The 21,473-nt window shown below is 35.8% G+C and overlaps 1 protein-coding gene and 1 long non-coding RNA gene across 2 annotated transcripts; one reads left to right on the forward strand and one right to left on the reverse strand.

The window, feature by feature from the left end:
• Positions 1–6,634: 6,634 nt before the first annotated feature.
• On the reverse strand, positions 6,635–8,053 carry LOC142237197 (uncharacterized). The gene is made up of 3 exons (XR_012722387.1): positions 8,013–8,053; positions 7,539–7,948; positions 6,635–6,698 (listed from the first exon to the last, which is right to left on the reverse strand). It is a non-coding gene; the product is annotated as an uncharacterized LOC142237197 (long non-coding RNA).
• A 511-nt stretch (positions 8,054–8,564) lies between these two features.
• LOC142235529 (uncharacterized) lies at positions 8,565–17,898 on the forward strand. The gene is made up of 4 exons (XM_075306781.1): positions 8,565–8,855; positions 16,255–16,736; positions 17,035–17,761; positions 17,860–17,898. The coding sequence occupies exons 1-4, from the start codon at positions 8,565–8,567 to the stop codon at positions 17,896–17,898; spliced, it is 1,539 nt and encodes a 512-aa protein (XP_075162896.1).
• The last annotated feature ends 3,575 nt before the right edge of the window (positions 17,899–21,473 follow it).

Consider the following 21,473-nt stretch of genomic DNA (forward strand, 5'->3'; position numbering starts at 1 on the left):
TTTTGATCCTGTGAACTTTTTTATGGTCGTGTTGGATGTATAATGGGGAAAATAATCAAAACATTGTTCTTGTAACAAGAAATGAGTTACTGACATCATTTCCTCATTGTAATTATCGAATTGCAACCAACCATTTCTCTGGGTGTATACTGATGGCTCCAAATTGGATGGGCAAGTGGGGTTCGGAGTATATTCTAAAGATCTGGAAATTCGAATAGCGAAAAGATTACCTAATGTAACCTAATACCGCACTGTTTATACATCAATACCTTTACGGTATAAATATTAATACCGCTTAGGCTTTGTGTTTAATGCCATATTGGTACTTTCTTAATTCCGTATGGTACTTTCAAGCTTTGCGTACCGCCTGTATCGTTTGGTATTGATGTTGTACCATACGGGGTTGGCTAACTATCAATAACGTACCGTATCGATTTGAGCCCGTATGGTAATAATTTTTCTATGGGTGTACTTTTAAACACTCTCCATCAAACCAATTGTTTTTATATTTCATTTTCCTGACATTTGTTCCTTCGGATATGAGGATAATATAATTTCTAAATAGTCTTCCAATTTTGCACTATCACTTAAGGCGCACACAAGGCCGTAGCCAGGATTTTAATTCGGGGGGGTTCAACTTTTAAAAAAATATTCATATAATCTCATGTGTAGAAAATTTTATTTATGCATAGGTATGTATACAATATTTTTATAATATTAAATTGAGCCGACGGGCTTTTTGGGCAGCAAATAAATCAATGACTTCTTCAGTCGGCACATTTATTCGGCGACAGTGCTGCCGCTACTACTTCAATCGATGTATTTTGCTTCATTTTCACAAAATTTACTTCGTCACTCCTTCTTCCAAAAATCTGCTTCACTTTTTGTTCTGCTTCAAATTCACACAAAAAAAAATTTTCTGGTTCAATCACGAAATTAATTGATCCAATTAATTTTTTAATTGAAATGTCTTCAATCACAGAAATGATAGTATCAATTAAAAAATTAATTGAAGGTCAATTAAAAAATTAATTGATCCAATTAAAAAATTAATTGATACTATTAATTTTTCTGATTGATTTTTGTTTCAATTAAAAAATTTGTTGAATCAATTAAATTTTTAATTGAATATTTTTTACAACTCAATTAAAATTTTAATTGGAAAAATTTTCGTGAAATTTTTTTCTGTGTTGTTAAAATTTTCCCCATATTACCTAATTGTTTTTCCTATTCCTTTAATTACGATGAAAATAGCGGTTTTAATCATTCAATTATTAACCGATGTGGACCAATTTTTGCATAGTTGTTAGAGACCATATACATACACCATGTACCAAATTTCAGCCGGATCGGATGAAATTTGGTTCTCTTAGGGGCTCCGCAAGCCAAATCGGGGGATCAGTTTATAAGGAGGCTATATATAATTATGGACCGATGTGGACCAATTTTTGCATGGTTGTTAGAGATCATATGCTGAAACCATGTACCAAATTTCAGCTGGATCGAATGAAATTTTCTTCTCTTAGAATCCCCGCAAGCCAAATTTGGGGGTCCGTTTATATGGGGGCTATACGTGAAAGTAGGCCGATATGGCCCATTTGCAATACCATCCGACCTACATCAATAACAACTACTTGTGCCAAGTTTCAAGTCGATAGCTTCTTTCGTTCGGAAGTTAGCGTGATTTCAACAGACGGACGGACATGCTCAGATCGACTCAGAATTTCACCATAACCCAGAATATATATACTTTATGGGGTCTTAGAGTAATATTTCGATGTGTTACAAACGGAATGATAAAGTTAATATACCGCCATCCTATGGTGGAGGGTATAATAAAATGAATTCTATTGTTTTGTTTTCAAAAATGTGTGCTACTTCAATTTTATTCAATCTACTCCAATTTTTTCCAAAATCTACTTCACTCAATTTTTCACTAGCGGCAGCACTGTTCGGCGATGAACCGACATTAATGCCAATCCATTGAGTCTACTCTCGCCAGTCGAATTTCTAAGACACGTCTTTAATCTCTTCATTTTTGAAAATGAACGTTCGGATGAGCACGTAGTAACTGCAGGGATGGAAAATTCAGTACTAAAGTACTTTTTTCAATACTTTTTCACCCCGGTCAGTACCGTAGTACCCCCGCGAATGAGTTAGTACCTTTTGTTTAGACATTTTTGAGTCGATATCAGATTTATGGTACAATAGCTTTGACAAAATATTTTGAGAAAGTCTTTATCAACCTTATTTGCTAATAGTCTTTTACAAATATGGCAAAACAGACATGTTCATGTGGGAAGAAAATCTCGATTTTGTAAAAGATATAGTCAAAAACAGGATTTTATTGAACTTCAAGAATGTTTTAGTCGAAAAAAGAATGCGATTCTATATTATCAATTTTTTATTTCGGTAGAAAATGTTGTCTAAATTTTATTTCTATATAGAATTTTTGCAAAATTTTATTTTTATAGATAATTTTGTCAAAATTTTATTTCAATTGAAAATTTTGTAAAAATGTTATTTCTATAGGAAATTTTTGCAAAATTTTATTTCTATAGAAAAAATTTTGCAAAATTTTTTTTCTATAAAATTTTTTTGCACAATTTTATTTCCCTTCGTTTTGTTTTGTTATTGTTGGTTTTGTTCTTTAAGCATTGTTGTTGTTTTTTATTGCAGCTTAAAACCATACATTGACTAAACTACAAGTGTAGCTTAACCAACAGAGGAAAAGAATGTTTGTCAAATTTATTTGGGCAAAGCCCTATAGACTGCAAGATGGTTGGATGGACGCACGTTTCGGAATTACCACATTCCTCATCAGCATCCCCTACTTGCAGCAAAACTATCAACCAATTATAAGAATAAATTCAGGCAGTTCATTAAACCCAACAATGAACCACACTTGAACCTTCCGAAAAAAAAAGGTTTTTGTATGATAGCCGGCTATAGAAAATTTTTGCAAAATTTTATTTATATAGAAAATTTTGTCAAAATTTCATTTTCTTTAAAATTCAGTCTCTTGACAATAATCTTCCAGTGAAATTTTTGTTGAAATTTAGTAAAAAGTACCTTTCCGCTCAAAAAATACCTTTTTTGTACTTTCTTAAAAATTGTATTTTCCATCCCTGAGTTACTGGCAAAGTGACCAAAATTTTTAAAAGAATATGCACGTTTGGAAATATCTCTTTATTGCACTCTCCAAGTGCTTCCATCGCTGAATTAGGCAGGTTCTTTTCGCATGTTTTGCGCCATTTCATTTACACATGTGTGTTTGGCTGTTTCCTTGTTGTTGCTATGGCCAAACAAAGCGAGTCATGTTCACAAAAAGAACAACAAACACACATAAAAAGCAGAAATACATTTTTCAAAAATGAAATTTGTGGTGCGAGAACAAAAACAATTTGTTTTTTTCGACCGTCGTTTGACGGGCTTTTCAACTAGTATTCTAGGATTTGTGCAAGTTTTATAGGTAAGCGTTTTCAAAATAAAACCTTCAGCTTTCCTTCAACATCTTCGATAAGATTTTTCTATGCAGCTAAAAATATATATTTATTTATATAAAAATATTCATTCATTTCGGGGGGGGTTTGATCCCCCTCATCCCCCCCCCCCGTAAATACGGCATTGGGCGTACACTTTTTGGTTCAGTGCATTTTGATAGGGTACTTTGTTTTTATCCTTCGAGACAGCTTTTTTATGTTTGTTCTGATTCATACACCCATAGAAAAATTATTATCATACGGGCTCAAATCGATACGGTACGTTATCAATACCAAACGGTACAGTCGGTACGCAAAGCTTGAAAGTACCATACGGTATTAAGAAAGTACCAATATGGTATTAAACACAAACCCTAAGCGTTATTAATATTTATACCGTAAAGGTGGGTATTAAGTTCGAGTTTAAGGTGAGTACTATGTTCGGTTTTTTCACCAAAACACTAAATTAAAAGTACAAATATATTTATGAAGATGATTATATTTTGATCAAATCTTGCCAAATAGTGGATGGAAAAGATCCAAGAAATTGATTGCAAATAATTTTATATTTCTAAATTAATTAATTAAAAAAAAGTAACCGTGAAAACTAGCTGGGTTTGAGCTTGAAAACTGAACATTGTACTCAGCTTTAGCCGCTAAAAACGTCATTTTTTCACGATTACTTTTCTTTAATAATCCATTTTAAGGAATACAAACTTTGTGAAAATTTGCTTTGGGCTTTTCCCCATCAAGTTATAATAAAATTTGCAACAAATATGTATAATTTCATGCATTTTTCTTACTGATTTAGTTTTCACTTTAGCGATTTTAGCGGCTAAACTCGAACTTAATACTCACCTTAAAGGTATTGATGTATAAACTGTGCGGTATTACCAAATAATATCAAAACGGTATTGGGTTTTAATACAAACACTGTATTAATTATGGCAATAAATATTTACAGCCGTATTCATAAAAAGTTGATTGACGTTTATGAACGATTGATAAATTATTTCGTGAAAAATAGCATTCATAAACGATTAATAGCTTACCAAATCTTTAACAAGTCTTTGGTAAATTGTAAAAATTTATTGTAGGATGTACCCTTCTTTAACTCTTTGATAAAATTGCAAAATGCTTTTTTTGGGCAATACCTATAAATTTATCGCTGTTTTATGCTATTTTGTATATCATTATATGCCAATGCGTATAGAATGGGCGATCTTTTCTTATAAAAACCCTATTTTGATGCCATTTTTCAAAATACTAATCCAAATAAGAGAACTGCAGAAATAGACGCACAAAATTCATACCAACCAATATTATGTAAATTTAACGTCATCTTAAACTTCCTATTGTTACTTTAATGAAAAATGCGTCGAAAATTAGCTCGAGAAATTAAATAGATGAATTCCATTATATTTGTGATGTGTTTTTAATAACAATAGACTTTATATTCGAATACAATCCGGTTCGATTAATACTAATATTGATACTAACATATTGACTAATTATAAAATGATTGTATATTGTGAGTAATGCATTCTGTATAAATTAATTTAGCCTGAAAAATTATGTTTCGCCACAAAATCATTAAAATGTTGAGACTTTATTTTTATTAAGATCAACCGGTTATAATTCGATCTTCATCACTACGATGAAAATGACAAGATGTAACGACATGTGTTGCCACCTGATCACTAAAAACGCATGATAACTATAATAGTGTTATTAATGATTAATGAATACCTATTTTTATATAAGGCTTCATTTAATACATAACATACATACATACACCTTATCATTTCTATATGCAAAGTTTTTCTACCAATTTAGTTCCATGTCACACCTCAGGCACTGCATTCCACAAGTCGTCTGTTGTGGTATATGGATGGGTTTGGTATGTCACTTGCGCATCTAATTAACCCTCTAATGCCCCAATTTTTTGGCCAGCTGATTAAATTTTCAATGTTAACGACACAAAAGCAAGAAAACTAAATAAGAAAAAATTATACGGTAAAATTCAGTATATGCAGCAAAGCCTCTTGAACAGTTTAAACTAAGTTTTCTTTTTATTTTACCCATTTTTGTTGTCTTAAAGTGCGTTTTACTAAAAGCTTCCTTATTAAATTAAGCCCGCCTAAAGGCGGTATTGGGCATTAGAGGGTTAAAGAACATTCCAAAATTTTTTTTTACTCATAATAGCCAAATTTTTTGCTAAAGGCCGGTATGCACCTCTAGCGAAAAATTTCATTCCCATGAGAAATGCATTGCTATTTATGCTAACGAAATTTTCGATAGCGTTCAATTTCGTAAGCCGGTACGCACCTCTAATGAAAATAACAGGGTTGTCAAAAGCATATTTTGTCAGCAAACATTTAATTTATTACAATCATTGTGTGCGTAAAAGTTTTAAAAGGTCTGTAAATAATAAACAATTTATTTGAGGAATATTTGGAACATATATTAACAATTTTTAAAAGCGATTAGCTGGTTTAAAATTTGTGTATACAGCCCTGTTTTTTTTTTTTGTTGTAGACTTAAATAAATTTTTGATACCGAAAATTTCGCTAGAGATGCATACCGGCCTTAAAACAGCAGATTTTGTTTGTTGAAAAAGGGACAGCAGTAGCATGTAGTTGTTTCAGCAAACATTCGTTAGTTGAAACAGCAAACATTTTTTACAGCTAAAATAGCAAACAAATGCTGCTGAATTAGCAAACTTGTTTGCTAAAAGTTTTTGACAAACATCGCTGCTGAAATAGCAAACTGCTAACCTTTTTACTGCTATAACAACTACAAATGTTTGTTGTCGCAGTTGAAATGTAACCCGCAAATCATTTAACACAATAACTCCTACATTTATTAAATGTGTGAAATAAATTGAATTCCATCTAAAGGTAAGTACTATGTTCGCTTTTCGCGTTGAAATTTTCGCGGTTACTTTATTAAAACAGTTCAATATAAAGCAGATAAATTAACTCAATTGATGTGCAATTTCTTGTTCCTCTAGATTTCGGCAAGACTTTACAGGAATGTGTCTGTTTTCATTTATAATTTTGATTATTTCAGGAAAAGTAATCGCGAAAATAAAGTGATTTTCAACTCGAAAACCAAACATAGTACACACCTTAAGTATTGGAAGTTGAGTGTACAAGATTTATTTACGTTTATTTTTCTTCTTTGGCCTTATACACGTGGATAAAACATAGCAATCTGTAATGAAAAGAAGTAGAAAAAAGCAATTAGCAACTACACTAGTTTATACTACAATTTACATTTGACTAGAGGTTGCTTTTTATGTAATTTCATCAAGTGAATTCGAAAATAGAGGTTAACATTTTTTTAATGAAACAGTATTTGAGATATCCTTATTTTTTTTGTCCTTTTTTCATTAGAAAAACCATTTCTCGAGCTATCGATTGTATCGAACAAATGTGGATCTGTGATAAGTTAAATGGTTCAAAATATATTTAAAAAATGACACATTTTCAAAAAAATATGCTTATAACTTTGTCATTTTTCTTCTAATCTTATTCTTACGTTAAAGTATCACCTTTACGAGCATAAAGAGAAACCGGACGTTATTTCAACGGTTGGCACTTTTCCACCGGCACAGAATCACTGTAAAACAGGATGAAAATGTGCTCAATTTTTATCGATATATTTAGAACCACTTAACTTATCACAGATTCAACGATATAAACGGACATTTCTAGCTTGAGATATGATTCTCGCGTCTAGTAAAAAACTAAAAATGTAAGTACATATATCTCAAAACGTGTTGCATATAAAAATTTAACTTCTATTTTCGAATTCAGGAGATGAAAATGCATAAAAAATCTCCTCTTATCAAATATACATGACAAAAATTTTATTTTGTAAACTATTTTTATTTGTAGGTATTGTATTGAACGATGTCATCAAAGTTGACCAATAAAATAGGTACTTTTAGCAAAAATTAAAATGGTTAAAACATAAATCATACATTATTCTCTTAAGGCCGTATTTAGTAAAATAGCAAGGTTGTTATATTATCCTGGTTTTAATACTCACATTTAAGGTGAACTTTGCGAATTGTAAAACATTCGGGTACAGTTTAGGTTAGCTAAAGTGGCAGCCCGCTATTTCAGGCCCACTTTGACTATTCAGTCCCTTATGATATAGCAGTGTTGAACTTCTCTCTTGTCACTGAGTGCCACCCGATTCCATGCAGGAAGCTCAAAGACAAGGAATATCCTTTTAATAGCCGAGCCTGAACACCATTTCCCATTGCGAGGAAAAATTTAGAGTAGGTTTGAAACACTCAGAAATTTCACCAATATTCCAGAGGGAGTAATCCACCGTTGCAAAACTTTATAGTGTTTAGTCGAAACTAGGATTGAAACCGTTTGTATGCAAAGCGGGCTTGAACCATTGTACGACGGTTGCTCCCATATATCAATGTATAATAGCAATTTTCCAATCTAAAAATTATTAAAAACAAAAGGTCTTTAAAAGGAATACAATATTATACAATGCAGTACTTACCAAACAACACAAAATAATTTTTTTTATTTTCCCGGTTGTCTCGTGTTTTCGTTTAAAACTGATGCTTTGAAGGCGTTGGCGTTTGACATCAAAACCAACATTAGGTCTGTTCGCGTACTTTTCAAGCAATAATTATCCAATAAAAAGTACGCGAATGCAATCCAGTAGCTAGAGAAAAGTAATCGTGAAAAATGGCGATTTCAGCGACTAAACTCGAACCCACATTAAAATGTACATTACTAAAAGGTTTTGCTTGTTCACAAATGTTATTGCATAATCAAAAAATACTAATTGTGGTTAATGCGCTTTACAGACTATCAGTTATTCCGGACGGAATGTCGGTGTTGGAAAGAAATCGATCAGTGTGTCCAATCGGTCAGATTTGTATACAATAAATATATAATCGATAGTTAGTTTTATTCCATATTCCAAACAATTTATTGCAAAGTTAATAAAGAAAGTTAAATCTCAATATGGTAACATAGAGATTTAACAATATTAACTTTCAACGTTCGCTCCCTAGTGGATAAAAGAAAAATCGAATTAGGCCATATGCTTAAGCAAAATAATGCGGATATAGCGTTCATTCAAGAATGTCACCTAAAGAAAAACAAAAAAGTACAAATCAACGGATACAATTTTATTTATGATAACTCTCCTCTTGGTGTAGCAGTTATAATTAAAAGTAGTATGACATACAATAAAGTGAATTTAATTGATGTTGGAATTAACACTTCATTAATCCAAATAGATTTAATGCTCTATAACAATATACTCAAGTATTTGGTGGGCTCTATATATATACCTTGCAACTACCCTTCACAACCAACCGCCGATTGGAAGGTAGGTCGCTGCCACATCTAGCCCAGACCCAAGGACGCGTAAGTTATGGCTTTCATGATATCCATATGAAGGTATACAAAAGCGATCAGCCAAAGGATACCGAAACGGACAAGCCTCCGGTAGAGTCAGTAGTGAAAAAATCTCCTAGCGAAGCCGAAGGAGACATAAAACCTGCAGACTATGGCGAAAATCATATGCGGGAAGTTTCTACAGGCTCAAGCCTCACCAAAGCTGAACCGCGGATTGTTGCGAGAGTCACCGAGATCTGTGAAGAGGAAGCCCTTGATGACTCAATTGAAGCGGCTGATGTGACGGTGGTTGAAAATTTGGATGGTTCTACGGTTCCTCCAGATAAATCTTCACCATTGTAAGGCCGCTTGTGCTGCCTTAAAAGTTCTCCTGATGAAAGGAGACATAGATATAGTTCTTATTCAAGAACCATACATATATAAGAACAATATCTGTGAATTAAGCACTCAAACTTTTTTTCAAACTTTTGCATAATACCGGTAACGATATAAATCGAGCATGTATAATTGCTAAAAACGAACTAAACTTGTTTCTGCTTCCTTCATTGAGCAATGCAGACACTGTCGTAGCCAGTCTAGAGATATCCACATGCAAATATTGGGTATCTTCGGTCTACATGGGACATGATAGGGAGATGCCACCCTGTGCCGTTAAGACCTTAGTTGAGGAGTCACTAAAAACAAAGACAAAACTCATTATGGGATGCGATGCAAATGCACATCATAGTATTTGGGGAAGTAGTGATACTAATGCAAGGGGAGAGTCGCTAATAGAGTTTATTTTGCGTACTAACCTGGTAGTTTGCAATAAGGGAGATGCACCAACCTTCGTCACCAGGAACAGACAAGAGGTTTTGGACGTAACGTTGACCTCTCCTGAACTGAATGATAAGATATCTGAGTGGCAAGTTTTGAGGGAACATAGCTTCTCAGATCATCGCTACATCAGTTTCAGATTGGCTGTTCGTACTTCAAAGACAATATTCGGAAAACATCGGAAAACATCGGCCGCCATGGTGGACTACGGAGTTAAGTAATATGAGGAAATCCTGCAGGAAGCTCTTTAACAAAGCAAAGTCCACAAGAGCTCCGGAGGATTGGGACACTTACAAGATGAATCTGAGAGAATATAAACGAGAACTGAGAAGGTCTCAACAAAACTCTTGGGATGATTACTGTAGCAGTATTGAAAATACGTCAGAGGCTTCCAGACTACGGAAGGTACTAGCATCCACTAACACCGCTCTAGGTTTCATTAAAACATCGGAAGGAAATTGGACAACGTCCAGTGAGGAGACGTTGGAGGTACTTTTGGACACACACTTCCCTGGAAATCAGACGGTTGAACCATGTTCAGAGGCTCAGCGATCATTTCCTATCGAGGAAATTGTGTCGGAATCTAGAATAAAATGGGCTTTAAATAGCTTTGGACCATTCAAATCCCCCGGACCTGATGGATTTACTCCGGAGGAAATACAGGCAGTGGCTGAAAGAATTATCCCCTGGTTGACGGTGATATATAAACAATGTGTAAACTTAGCATATATTCCAGAAAAGTGGAGGGAAACAAAAGTTGTCTTCATACCTAAAGCAGGAAAAGCCTCTGACTCGAGTGCGACGGATTTCCGACCAATCAGCTTATCCTCATTCCTACTTAAGACCCTGGAGAGGATGATAGACATGTATCTTAGAACTAGCGTGGATTCAAGTTTGCTCTCGAAACGACAGCATGCATACACGAAGGGCAGGTCTACTGAGACCGCATTGCATGAACTGTTCAGCTTTATTGAAAGCTCACTATCTGTCAAAGAATACACAATCGTGGCGTTTCTAGACATCGAAGGGGCGTTCAATAATGTCCATCCGAGCTCGATATTAAATGGACTGACAACTCTGAATGTTGATCCAGGTATACTTAGGCTGTTAGACGAACTTCTAATAAAGAGACGTATTTCAGCCACACTAGGGCAAGCAAACATACAAAGGTATGTGAACAGGGGCACTCCCCAAGGAGGAATTCTATCACCTCTTCTTTGGAATGTTGCTATAAACAACCTTCTGGTTTCTCTAGAAAAAGAAAGGATAAAAGTGGTGGCATACGCAGATGATGTGGCGCTAGCAGTCAGGGGAAAATTCCCATCCACAATCAGAGATATTATACAGAGAGCTCTCCGGATGACTGAGAAATGGGCGAAAGATAATGGTCTTGGTGTAAATCCAGCAAAGACAGAAATAGTCATGTACTGCAAAGATCGCAAAACTCCCACGGTTAGGCCCATTTCCTTAGGGGGTACTGAAATTCCCTTTGGTGAGTGTGCAAAATACCTTGGCGTTATTTTGGACAGGAAGCTGAATTTTAGGCTTAATATTGAAGAGAGGGCGAGAAAAGCCACGGTAGCTTTGTACTCGTGCAAAAAGGCAATAGGGAAAAAGTTGGGACTAAGACCAAAAATTGTGCATTGGCTATACACGGCAGTGGTTAGACCTATAATGCTATATGGAGTTGTAGTCTGGTGGCCGGCACTTCAGATAAAGTTCAGCGTATGGCGAGCTTATGTATCTCAGGCGCATTTAGTAAGACAGGAACAGACTCCCTTAATGTCATGCTACATCTATTGCCTTTAGACATTTTGGCCAAACAGTCAGCTGCAACAACGGCTGTGCGGTTGCGCGAGCTATCGCTGTGGTCGGAAAAATTGAACGGTCATAGTTCAGTCCTCAAAGTAATGCCAGATGTGCCTAACGTAGTGGATTACACCCTGGCAAAACCACTTTTCGACAAAAAGTTTGAAACTCTAATTCCCAACAGTGAGGCGTGGTGTACACAGACCCCGGGGAATAAAAGATATATAGATTTCTATACTGATGGCTCCAAATTGGATGGACAAGTGGGGTTCGGAGTATATTCTAAAGATCTGGAAATTCGAATAGCAAAAAGATTACCTAATCACTGTAGTGTTTTTCAGGCTGAAATATTGGCAATAAGAGAGGTGGTGAATTGGCTGAGAAGTAATGTTCCAACAAATATTGGCATTAATATATACTCAGACAGTCAACCTGCAATAAAATCCTTGGACTCTGTGTCCCTTAATTCAAAAACGGCCATAGACTGCCGCAAATCTCTCAACGAGATGGCTGAGCAGTACAATATTCACCTAATATGGGTGCCTGGTCATAGGAACATACCGGGGAACTGTGAAGCAGATGTGTTAGCAAGGCTAGCAACTACCTTACATATTCCAGGGGAACTAGAATCTGTTGGTATGCCTCTGGCCACCTGCAAGCTCTTACTGCGTGAGAAGGCTGTTATGATGGCCAATATTCGATGGGAAAATTGCAAGGGTTGTAACGACACCAAGCAAATATGGCCCCATTTAAACTTAAACCGCACACTAGATATGCTAGTGTTCTCAAGGCGTCAGATAGCACTCCTGATATCTGCTATAACGGGTCGCTGCCTGATAGGCGAATTTGCAAAAACTATAGGTGCGAAGTATAATGACTATTGTATAAGCTGTCATGACGTGGAGGAAAAGGAATCAATTAAACACCTCTTGTGTGAGTGTCCTGCATATAGCTTTAGATTACTGGCTGACCTGGAAAACGTTAACTTAAGCAGTTTGTTAATGTTTTTGGAGCAATCTGGTTGGTTCCACAAAAGTAAATAATAGAGAAGGTTCAGTGGTTAAGACTAGAAGTGCCCATATGTAATAGGTACTTTTAGTTAAATGTGGTATCACAATGGACTGAATAGTCTAAGTGAGCCTGAAATTTAATCGGGCTGCCACTTTAACCTAACCTAACCATTTGGGGAAGTAGTGATACTAATGCAAGGGGAGAGTCGCTAATAGAGTTTATTTTGCGTACTAACCTGGTAGTTTGCAATAAGGGCGATACACCAACCTTCGTCACCAGGGAGAGACAAGAGGTTTTGGACGTAACGTTGACCTCTCCGGAACTGAATGATAAGATATCTGAGTGGCAAGTTTTGAGGGAACATAGCTTCTCAGATCATCGCTACATCAGTTTCAGATTGGCTGTTCGTACTTCAAAGACCATATTTCCGCGAAATGTTAGGAAAGCTGATTGGAATAGGTATAGGGAATCGTTCAATTCGATGATACCGGAAATGCCGGAGACAAATATGAGAACTGTGCAAGATATCGAACACGCAGTGGAGCGGATTACTAAGGCCTTCAACATTTCACTGAAAGCTGCTTGCCCTAGAGGAAAGCCAAGGGGAAAAAATCGGCCGCCATGGTGGACTATGGAATTAAGTAATATGAGGAAATCCTGCAGGAAGCTCTTTAACAAAGCAAAGTCCACAAGAGCTCCGGAGGATTGGGACACTTACAAGATGAATCTGAGAGAATATAAACGAGAACTGAGAAGGTCTCAACAAAACTCTTGGGATGATTACTGTAGCAGTATTGAGAATACGTCAGAGGCTTCCAGACTACGGAAGGTACTAGCATCCACTAACACCGCTCCAGGTTTCATTAAAACATCGGAGGGAAATTGGACAACCTCCAGTGAGGAGACGTTGGAGGTACTTTTGGACACACACTTCCCTGGAAATCAGACGGTTGAAACATGTTCCGGCGGTGTAACAGAGGCTCAGCGATCATTTCCTATCGAGGAAATTGTGTCGGAATTTAGAATAAAATGGGCTTTAAATAGCTTTGGACCATTCAAATCCCCCGGACCTGATGGAATTACTCCGGCGGAGTTACAGGCAGTGGCTGAAAGAATTATCCCCTGGTTGACGGTGATATATAAACTATGTGTAAACTTAGCATATATTCCAGAAAAGTGGAGGGAAACAAAAGTCGTCTTCGTACCTAAAGCAGGAAAAGCCTCTCACTCGAGTGCGAAGGATTTCCGACCAATCAGCTTATCCTCATTCCTACTTAAGACCCTGGAGAGGATGATAGACATGTATCTTAGAACTAGCGAGGATTCAAGTTTGCTCTCGACACGACAGACTACGGAAAGTACTAGCATCCGCTAACACCGCTCCAAGTTTCATTAAAACATCGGAGGGAAATTGGACAACCTCCAGTGAGGAGACGTTGGAGGTACTTTTGGACACACACTTCCCTGGAAATCAGACGGTTGAACCATGTTCCGGCGGTGTAACAGAGGCTCAGCGATCATTTCCTATGGAGGAAATTGTGTCGGAATCTAGAATAAAATGGGCTTTAAATAGCTTTGGGCCATTCAAATCCCCCGGACCTGATGGAATTACTCCGGCGGAGTTACAGGCAGTGGCTGAAAGAATTATCCCCTGGTTGACGGTGACTATGTGTAAACTTAGCATATATTCCAGAAAAGTGGAGGGAAACAAAAGTTGTCTTCATACCTAAAGCAGGAAAAGCCTCTCACTCGAGTGCGAAGGATTTCCGACTAATCAGCTTATCCTCATTCCTACTTAAGACCCTGGAGAGGATGATAGATCTGTATCTTAGAACTAGCGTGGATTCAAATTTGCTCTCGACACGACAGCATGCATACTCGAAGGGCAGGTCTACTGAGACCGCATTGCATGAACTAGTCAGCTTTATTGAAAGCTCACTATCTGTCAAAGAATACACAATCGTGGCGTTTCTAGACATCGAAGGGGCGTTCAATAATGTCCATCCGAGCTCGATATTAAATGGACTGACAACTCTGAATGTTGATCCAGGTATACTTAGGCTGTTAGACGAACTTCTAATAAAGAGACGTATTTCAGCCACACTAGGGCAAGCAAACATACAAAGGTATGTGAACAGAGGCACTCCCCAAGGAGGAGTTCTATCACCTCTTCTTTGGAATGTTGCTATAAACAACTTTCTGGTTTCCCTAGAAAAAGAAAGGATAAAAGTGGTGGCAGATGATGTGGCGCTAGCAGTCAGGGGAAAATTCCCATCCACAATCAGGGATATTATACAGATAGCTCTCCGGATGACTGAGATATGGGAGAAAGATAATGGTCTTGGTGTAAATCCAGCAAAGACAGAACTAGTCATACTGAAATTCCCTTTGGTGAGTGTGCAAAATAGCCTAAAATTCAGCTTTTGGACAGGAAGCTGAATTTTAGGCTTAATATTGAAGAGAGGGCGAGAAAAGCTACTGCAGCTTTGTTCTCGTGCAAAAAGTCAATAGGGAAAAAGTGGAGACTAAGACCAAAAATTGTGCATTGGCTATACACGGCAGTAGTTAGACCTATAGTGCTATATGGTGTTGTAGTCTGGTGGCCGGCACTTCAGAAACCGACTTGTTTAGATAAAGTTCAACGTATGGCGAGCTTATGTATCTCAGGCGCATTTAGTAAGACAGGAACAGACTCCCTTAATGTCATGCTACATCTATTGCCTTTAGACATTTTGGCCAAACAGTCAGCTGCAACAACGGCTGTGCGGTTGCGCGAGCTATCGCTGTGGTCGGAAAAAATGTGCGGTCATAGTTCGGTCCTCAAAATAATGCCAGATGTGCCTAACGTAGTGGATTATACCCTGGCAAAACCACTTTTCGACAAAAAGTTTGAAACTCTAATTCCCAACAGTGAGGCGTGGTGTATACAGACCCCGGGGAATAAAAGATATATAGATTTCTATACGTTGGCTCCAAATTGAATGGACAAGTGGGGTTCGGAGTATATTCTAAAGATCTGGAAATTCGAATAGCGAAAAGATTACCTAATCACTGTAGTGTTTTTCAGGCTGAAATATTGGCAATAAGAGAGGTGGTGAATTGGCTGAGAAGTAATGTTCCAACAAATATTGGCATTAATATATACTCAGACAGTCAACAGATAGCACTCCTGACATCTGCTATAACGGGTCGCTGCCTGATAGGCGATTTTTCAAAAACTATTGGCGCGAAGTATAGTGACTATTGCATGAGCTGTCATGATGCGGAGGAAAAGGAATCAATTAAACACCTCATGTGTGAGTGTCCTGCATTTTGTGTAAGGCGTAAGCACATTTTAGGGGCATATAGCTTTAGATTACTGGCGGACCTGGAAAACTTTAACTTAAGCAGCCTGCTAATGTTCTTTGAATAATCTGGTTGGTTCAACAGAAGGAAATAATCGAGCAGGTTTAGCGGTTAAAACTAGAAGTGCCCATATGTAATAGGTACTTTTAGTTAATGTGGTATTACAATGGACTGAATAGTCTAAGTGAGCCTGAAATTTAATCGGGCTGCCACTTTAACCTAACCTAACCTACCCTTCACAAACATTAAAGTCAGACTTGGACAAATTATTCCAATTCAGTGGCAACTTCGACAAATTTATATTTGGAGGAGATTTAAATGCAAGAAATATTTCTTGGGGTGAAACAGTGAATAATTCTAATGGAAGTATTCTCCACGAATGGCTTCAGGACAACTCTCTGGACGTCTTCAGAATTTGTCACACTACTCCGTCCTTTCCAAATGGTCCCTCCTTTCTTGACCATTTTCTGATTGATAGCCAACTAATTGACACCAATAATTCCAACTTTGAAATCTCCTCACTGTCGACATACTCCGATCACTTTCCCATAAAACTGAAATTGAAATTAGAAGGAGTTAATATTTTAAATAATGTTCCTGCTACATTTACTTCTTACACAAATACTAACTGGAACAATTTTCGGCATGATGTGGATTCGGCCACCCATCAGCTGATGCCTCATGGACATAGAAATATGGAAAATGATGAAATCGATGACTTATTATCGAATTTGAAAAGCGCAGTTTCTCAAGTTCATTCAATACATTCTCAGCGTATATTGATAGAAAACGGAAAATGTCCTCTCTCAGAAAAAGCTAAGAAGTTGTTTAAATTAAAACATCAGTGGCAGAAGGAGTTGAAATATAAGCAGTGAGTACAAAGTTATTTCAAAACAAATACAGCTTTTAAAGATAATAATAAAAGAGACAATAAATGTAGAACAAGCACAAAAGTTTAAAGAGCGATTATTAAACATCAAACCTGGTCCGTCCGCTTTACAAGAAATCTACAAAATTACGGGGAAAAAGAAATCATTCTGCAATCAGCTGCGATCCAATAATTCTATAATCACGAATAAGTCTGAAATTGCAAATAACTTTGAAATGTATTATTCTTCAATTTTTCGGGAAACATAACCAGAAAATCCTCTTCCAGATCTATGTACTAGAGTACTATCTCAAGCCAACTCAACTCCACGGAGAATATACACGTTTGATGAAAACTTCAATGCCACAGACAACGACGATTCGTTCCATTTTACAAACACTGAAAATATAAAGAACATAGTACAGAATTTAAACAACAAAATATCCAGTGGAATTGATGAAATATCCAATTATTTAATAAAACAATTACCTGATTCATCACTGGAACTACTTACCTTTATACACAATCAGTGCATTAACAATGGATATTTTCCCAAGGAATGGAAATTGGCAAAAATAATTCCGTATCTAATTAAAATAATAAACAGTTACTTGGAAGATCGAAAATTTGTCGTCCAAATACGTGAAGCAACTTCTGTTTTGGGTTCTGTAAATAGTGGTGTCCCTCAAGGCAGTGTATTGGTACCATTCCTTTTTAACATTTTTCTGCATGACTTCCCACACATAACAGAGAACTCACAGGCAATTCTTTACGCGGATAATTGCTTGATCTATGCCCACAACAAATCTCCCTCGTTGGCACTTCAACATGCTTCGGAACATCTGCAGTTAATTAATGAATTCTATAAAAAATGGGGAATAAAAATCAACGCAGGGAAATCAGAAGCGATATGTATTAGAAATGCCTCTGGAAAATGCCCTAGGACTGTTGTCCCGGAGAGCAAAACTCTAAGAACGTCCCTTGAGGGCATAGAAATTCCATTTCACACAAGCATCACATACCTAGGGGTGAGATTTGACAATATGTTAAAATTCAATACGCATGCAAGATCTACACTGATAAAGGCAAAACGAATAGCTGCGACTTTTTCTTCTCTTTTCAATAGTCCCTACTTACCAAAAAACACCAAGTTGGTACTCTATAAAGCCACAATAAGACCGGCCTTGATCTATAGCTTTCCAATATGGTTCACCATCTCACCCACAGTTGCAAAAGAGTTGGAGATATTTGAAAGAAAAATAATAAGGAAATGCATCAACAAACAGAAATAAAAAAATTTCTAACACTTACATCTATGGCACGGCTGGAATTCAGTCCATATGCAACCATGCCTTAAAACTTCAAAAAATGTTTATCGCCAAGTTACCCCATCACGAAAATGATTTGCTGAACAAAATCTACGATAGTGAAAAATACACACAATGGTCAGGATCAGCTTACCTCTCTCCAGTTGGAATTATTCATGCCAACATTGACAATGATCCAGCCCAAAACTTGCAACATTTTTATGTTGTATCTGCTCCCATCGGGGATAAAGGACACAATAATATACCTATACGGAAACACAATATCTAATATTATTCACATCAACAACTAATATTTACATTAGGTATACTATTTACACAGATCCCAATCAAAAAACAAAAACGTTTGAAAATTTCTAAATTTCAACAATTTTTCAAACATTTTTTCAAAGGATTAGAGTAATATTCAAGTTGAGAAAATCGCGTTCTCAACAAAAAACAGACATTACCCTCAACAGTGAAATTCAACACATTAGCAATAATATCTCAAGTGTTATCCTCAAATTGAAATGCATCGCTACTCAATAATTTGTCAAACAATTTTCGATGCGAGTCAAATTCAAAATTAACATCGTTGCAAATACTTTTCAACCTAAATTTGTATGAATGATATCCCAACTTCAAATTGAAAGTCAAAGCCAAAATTCTATGAATTTTGTATAATTTATTTATTTTCATCAAAATAAAATATATAATAATACACTACACTACATAATACACTACAATACCAATTGATAAATAATAATCTTATTAAATAAATATCAACAAATAAGAACAAAATAAAAACAAACAACAAAACTTTAAATAGCTTAAACATTATTAGTAAACACTTTTGCATTGATAATTCGTTTTCCTTCCTTTTGGTGTCATAAAACAGCATTAAAATTTATTAACATGCGGGTAATTTGAATTTAGGAACGTACTGGACCGCGTGTTAGAATTGATTTCCAGCAGAAGGAATTCACAAAATATCCATTTTATACTGATAATAGCATATGAATTAAACTGACGATGTGATGCACATTTTCATCCAGAAGTTGTTGATTTCAACAATTTGTTGTTTTTAACTATTTTAATTGGTTGCACTTGTAATGTTTCTGGAAACTTTTTATTGTCTATAAGCCACCCATTTTTCATTGGTCAGCTTCTTAATGTTTGCAAGACTGTAGCATCCAAAGATTTTAGTTTTCTGCAAAGAGATTTAAATTTAGTGACTTCTCTAAAGCAGTTCCAGTTAATTGTCCACCATTTTTTTACCGGTCAGCTCTTTAATGTTTTCAAGAACGTAGAATCCATAATTTTAGTTTTCTGCAAAGAGATATACATTTAGTGACTTCCTTAAAGTTTTATTTCATTTTTTTCACTTATCTATTTTTATAAACTATTTGGTTATTTGTCTAAAATTTTCCATTTTTTATTTCTTGCAATTGACCACGAACTTCTTTGCACAAATAAGTATTGAAAACCACATGGTTTTTTCGTTGCATTTTAGGGTAGTGTTTTGTCAAAGTTTTCTCATAATATCTTCAACACCTTTTCAAAGATTTCGTCAACATTTTGGATAATTGGAAGTAATTCGCAAACAATTTGAAGATGTATTGAATTATGTTGAAAATTATATTTACTCTCAAACTGAAAAGTTGTTGCATTTGAAAAACGCTTATCCTGTGTTTATTGGGATACATCAGTTCACTCACTAGTACCTGAACAATCGTTGTATTATAAAGAATTTATTTAAAAACTCAGTTAAAGTGATATTTACAATGTATTTACTTAAGCAATATATTTACATAGTTCTGCCACCATTTCTAATGTTAGCAGTTTCGTTTTGTTATGTAGTTTTAAGTGTTTTGTTATTATTTATATTTTTTGACAGTCTTCCTTATGCGCTGTCCACAATCGTAAAGGCCGTGAGCAAGCCTTGTTCTCTTTCATATTTATGCTTTTCCAAGCAAACCAAAAGATATGTCATTATAAGCAAGTAGCATATACATGAACAAAGTGTATTAGAACAAGACAACAATAGTTCTAAGTATTTATATTACTATTCGTTAAGTATTCATATGTCAATGAGAAGAAGAAGACTCAATAAAGTTATTTACTTACTTACTATTGCCAAGTGTTATTGAGAAACTGTACATCTACAAAAAACAAAAGGTAATACAAACATAAGCCTCTGGGGAGGGGGCTTAGACCCCCCAGAAAAATTTTAGCCCCCCCCCCAGAATTTGAAAACCTCTTTACGATTTTACATTTTTATAAAATTTAAACAAGTATATACTCGTACAACGCACAACGTTCCACTAAAGTGGTACAAAATTGGCGGAGAAGCGATGAATCTAATATGAGCTTGTCATAGAACGAATGTCCACCGTTTCAACAACCGTTGCAATGAATTTGCATCACTTCTTAAGGTGTGATCCGAATTCAGTGTTTTGAATGTGAATTAAAAATTTTGTGATATTTTCCCAAATAAATAATTTGTATTCTTTTTTATGATTTTGTTTGAAACGTTTTTTCAAATATTATCGATTTTTCTATAACGGATTTAGCATTTTTGTGGCAAAATTTTAATAATTTGTGCCATTTTATTTATTCTTACTCTTTTTTTAAACTATTTGAAAAAAGAAAACAAAAAATTACGCATTAAAATATAAAAACATGAAGTAAAAAACTTCCTGTGTAGTTAAAATAGTTAACTTCTTTGTGAAGACATTTTTGGAAGAGCTTTTAAAGTTGTGCCTTTAGAACAATTCCCAATTTTTTGCTAGGAAAAGATTAATGGATCAACCACAGAACTGGTACAGGACTAGTCCCTGGTGTGTATGGACCAGTCCCAGTTCTGATCAAAACGTATGGAAGGGACCGTCCACTTTAACATGGGTTTGTCATTAACGGGGTAAACTTACATTTTAGGACGCGTCTTGGACTCATCCCAATGGACACGTCCTGGGGCAATTTAGCAGGAGCAACCCATAAACAGGTCCTCAGGGACCAGTCTCGGACAAACTCTTAGAAATCTCTTAGAAATCTCTTTCAATTTGGGCTCCTAATCGAACCCAAAATGAAAAAAACAAAAGGTTATTCTGATAATTTTATTTCACTAAATGTGAAAATTGCAACTAACTGGAGCACAGGTACCAGTTCTGTGATAGGTCCGTCAGTGGCAATTTGCACCAATTTCCCGTAGGGTACTTTTAGTTGCTTTATTATAAATTGATTGTCGCGTTATTTTGATGTCTATTTCTTTATTCAATTTTATGAAATAAAACATTAGTTGAACCTATAAGTTCAGTCTATAATGTTTTAGCTATAGCCCCCCTAGGAAAATTGTCTAGCTACGCTAATGAATACAAAGTGCATAAAGATATGGAGACATACGATAGTAAAATGAACTTTCCTCCATGTTCTGGTT

Source organism: Haematobia irritans, chromosome 4 (genome assembly GCF_050003625.1).
Source record: "Haematobia irritans isolate KBUSLIRL chromosome 4, ASM5000362v1, whole genome shotgun sequence".
Taxonomy (NCBI): domain Eukaryota; kingdom Metazoa; phylum Arthropoda; class Insecta; order Diptera; family Muscidae; genus Haematobia; species Haematobia irritans.

What these genes read in the sequence shown, in the direction of transcription:
- LOC142235529 (XM_075306781.1), top strand. Translation starts at nt 8,565, where the DNA reads ATGCTTAAGCAAAATAATGCGGATATAGCGTTCATTCAAGAATGTCAC. An exon ending in AAGGAGTTGAAATATAAGCA is followed by an intron (nt 16,737 to 17,034) that starts GTGAGTACAAAG and finishes TCTATGTACTAG; the next exon opens with AGTACTATCTCAAGCCAACT. An exon ending in CAAGCATCACATACCTAGGG is followed by an intron (nt 17,762 to 17,859) that starts GTGAGATTTGAC and finishes TCTTTTCAATAG; the next exon opens with TCCCTACTTACCAAAAAACA.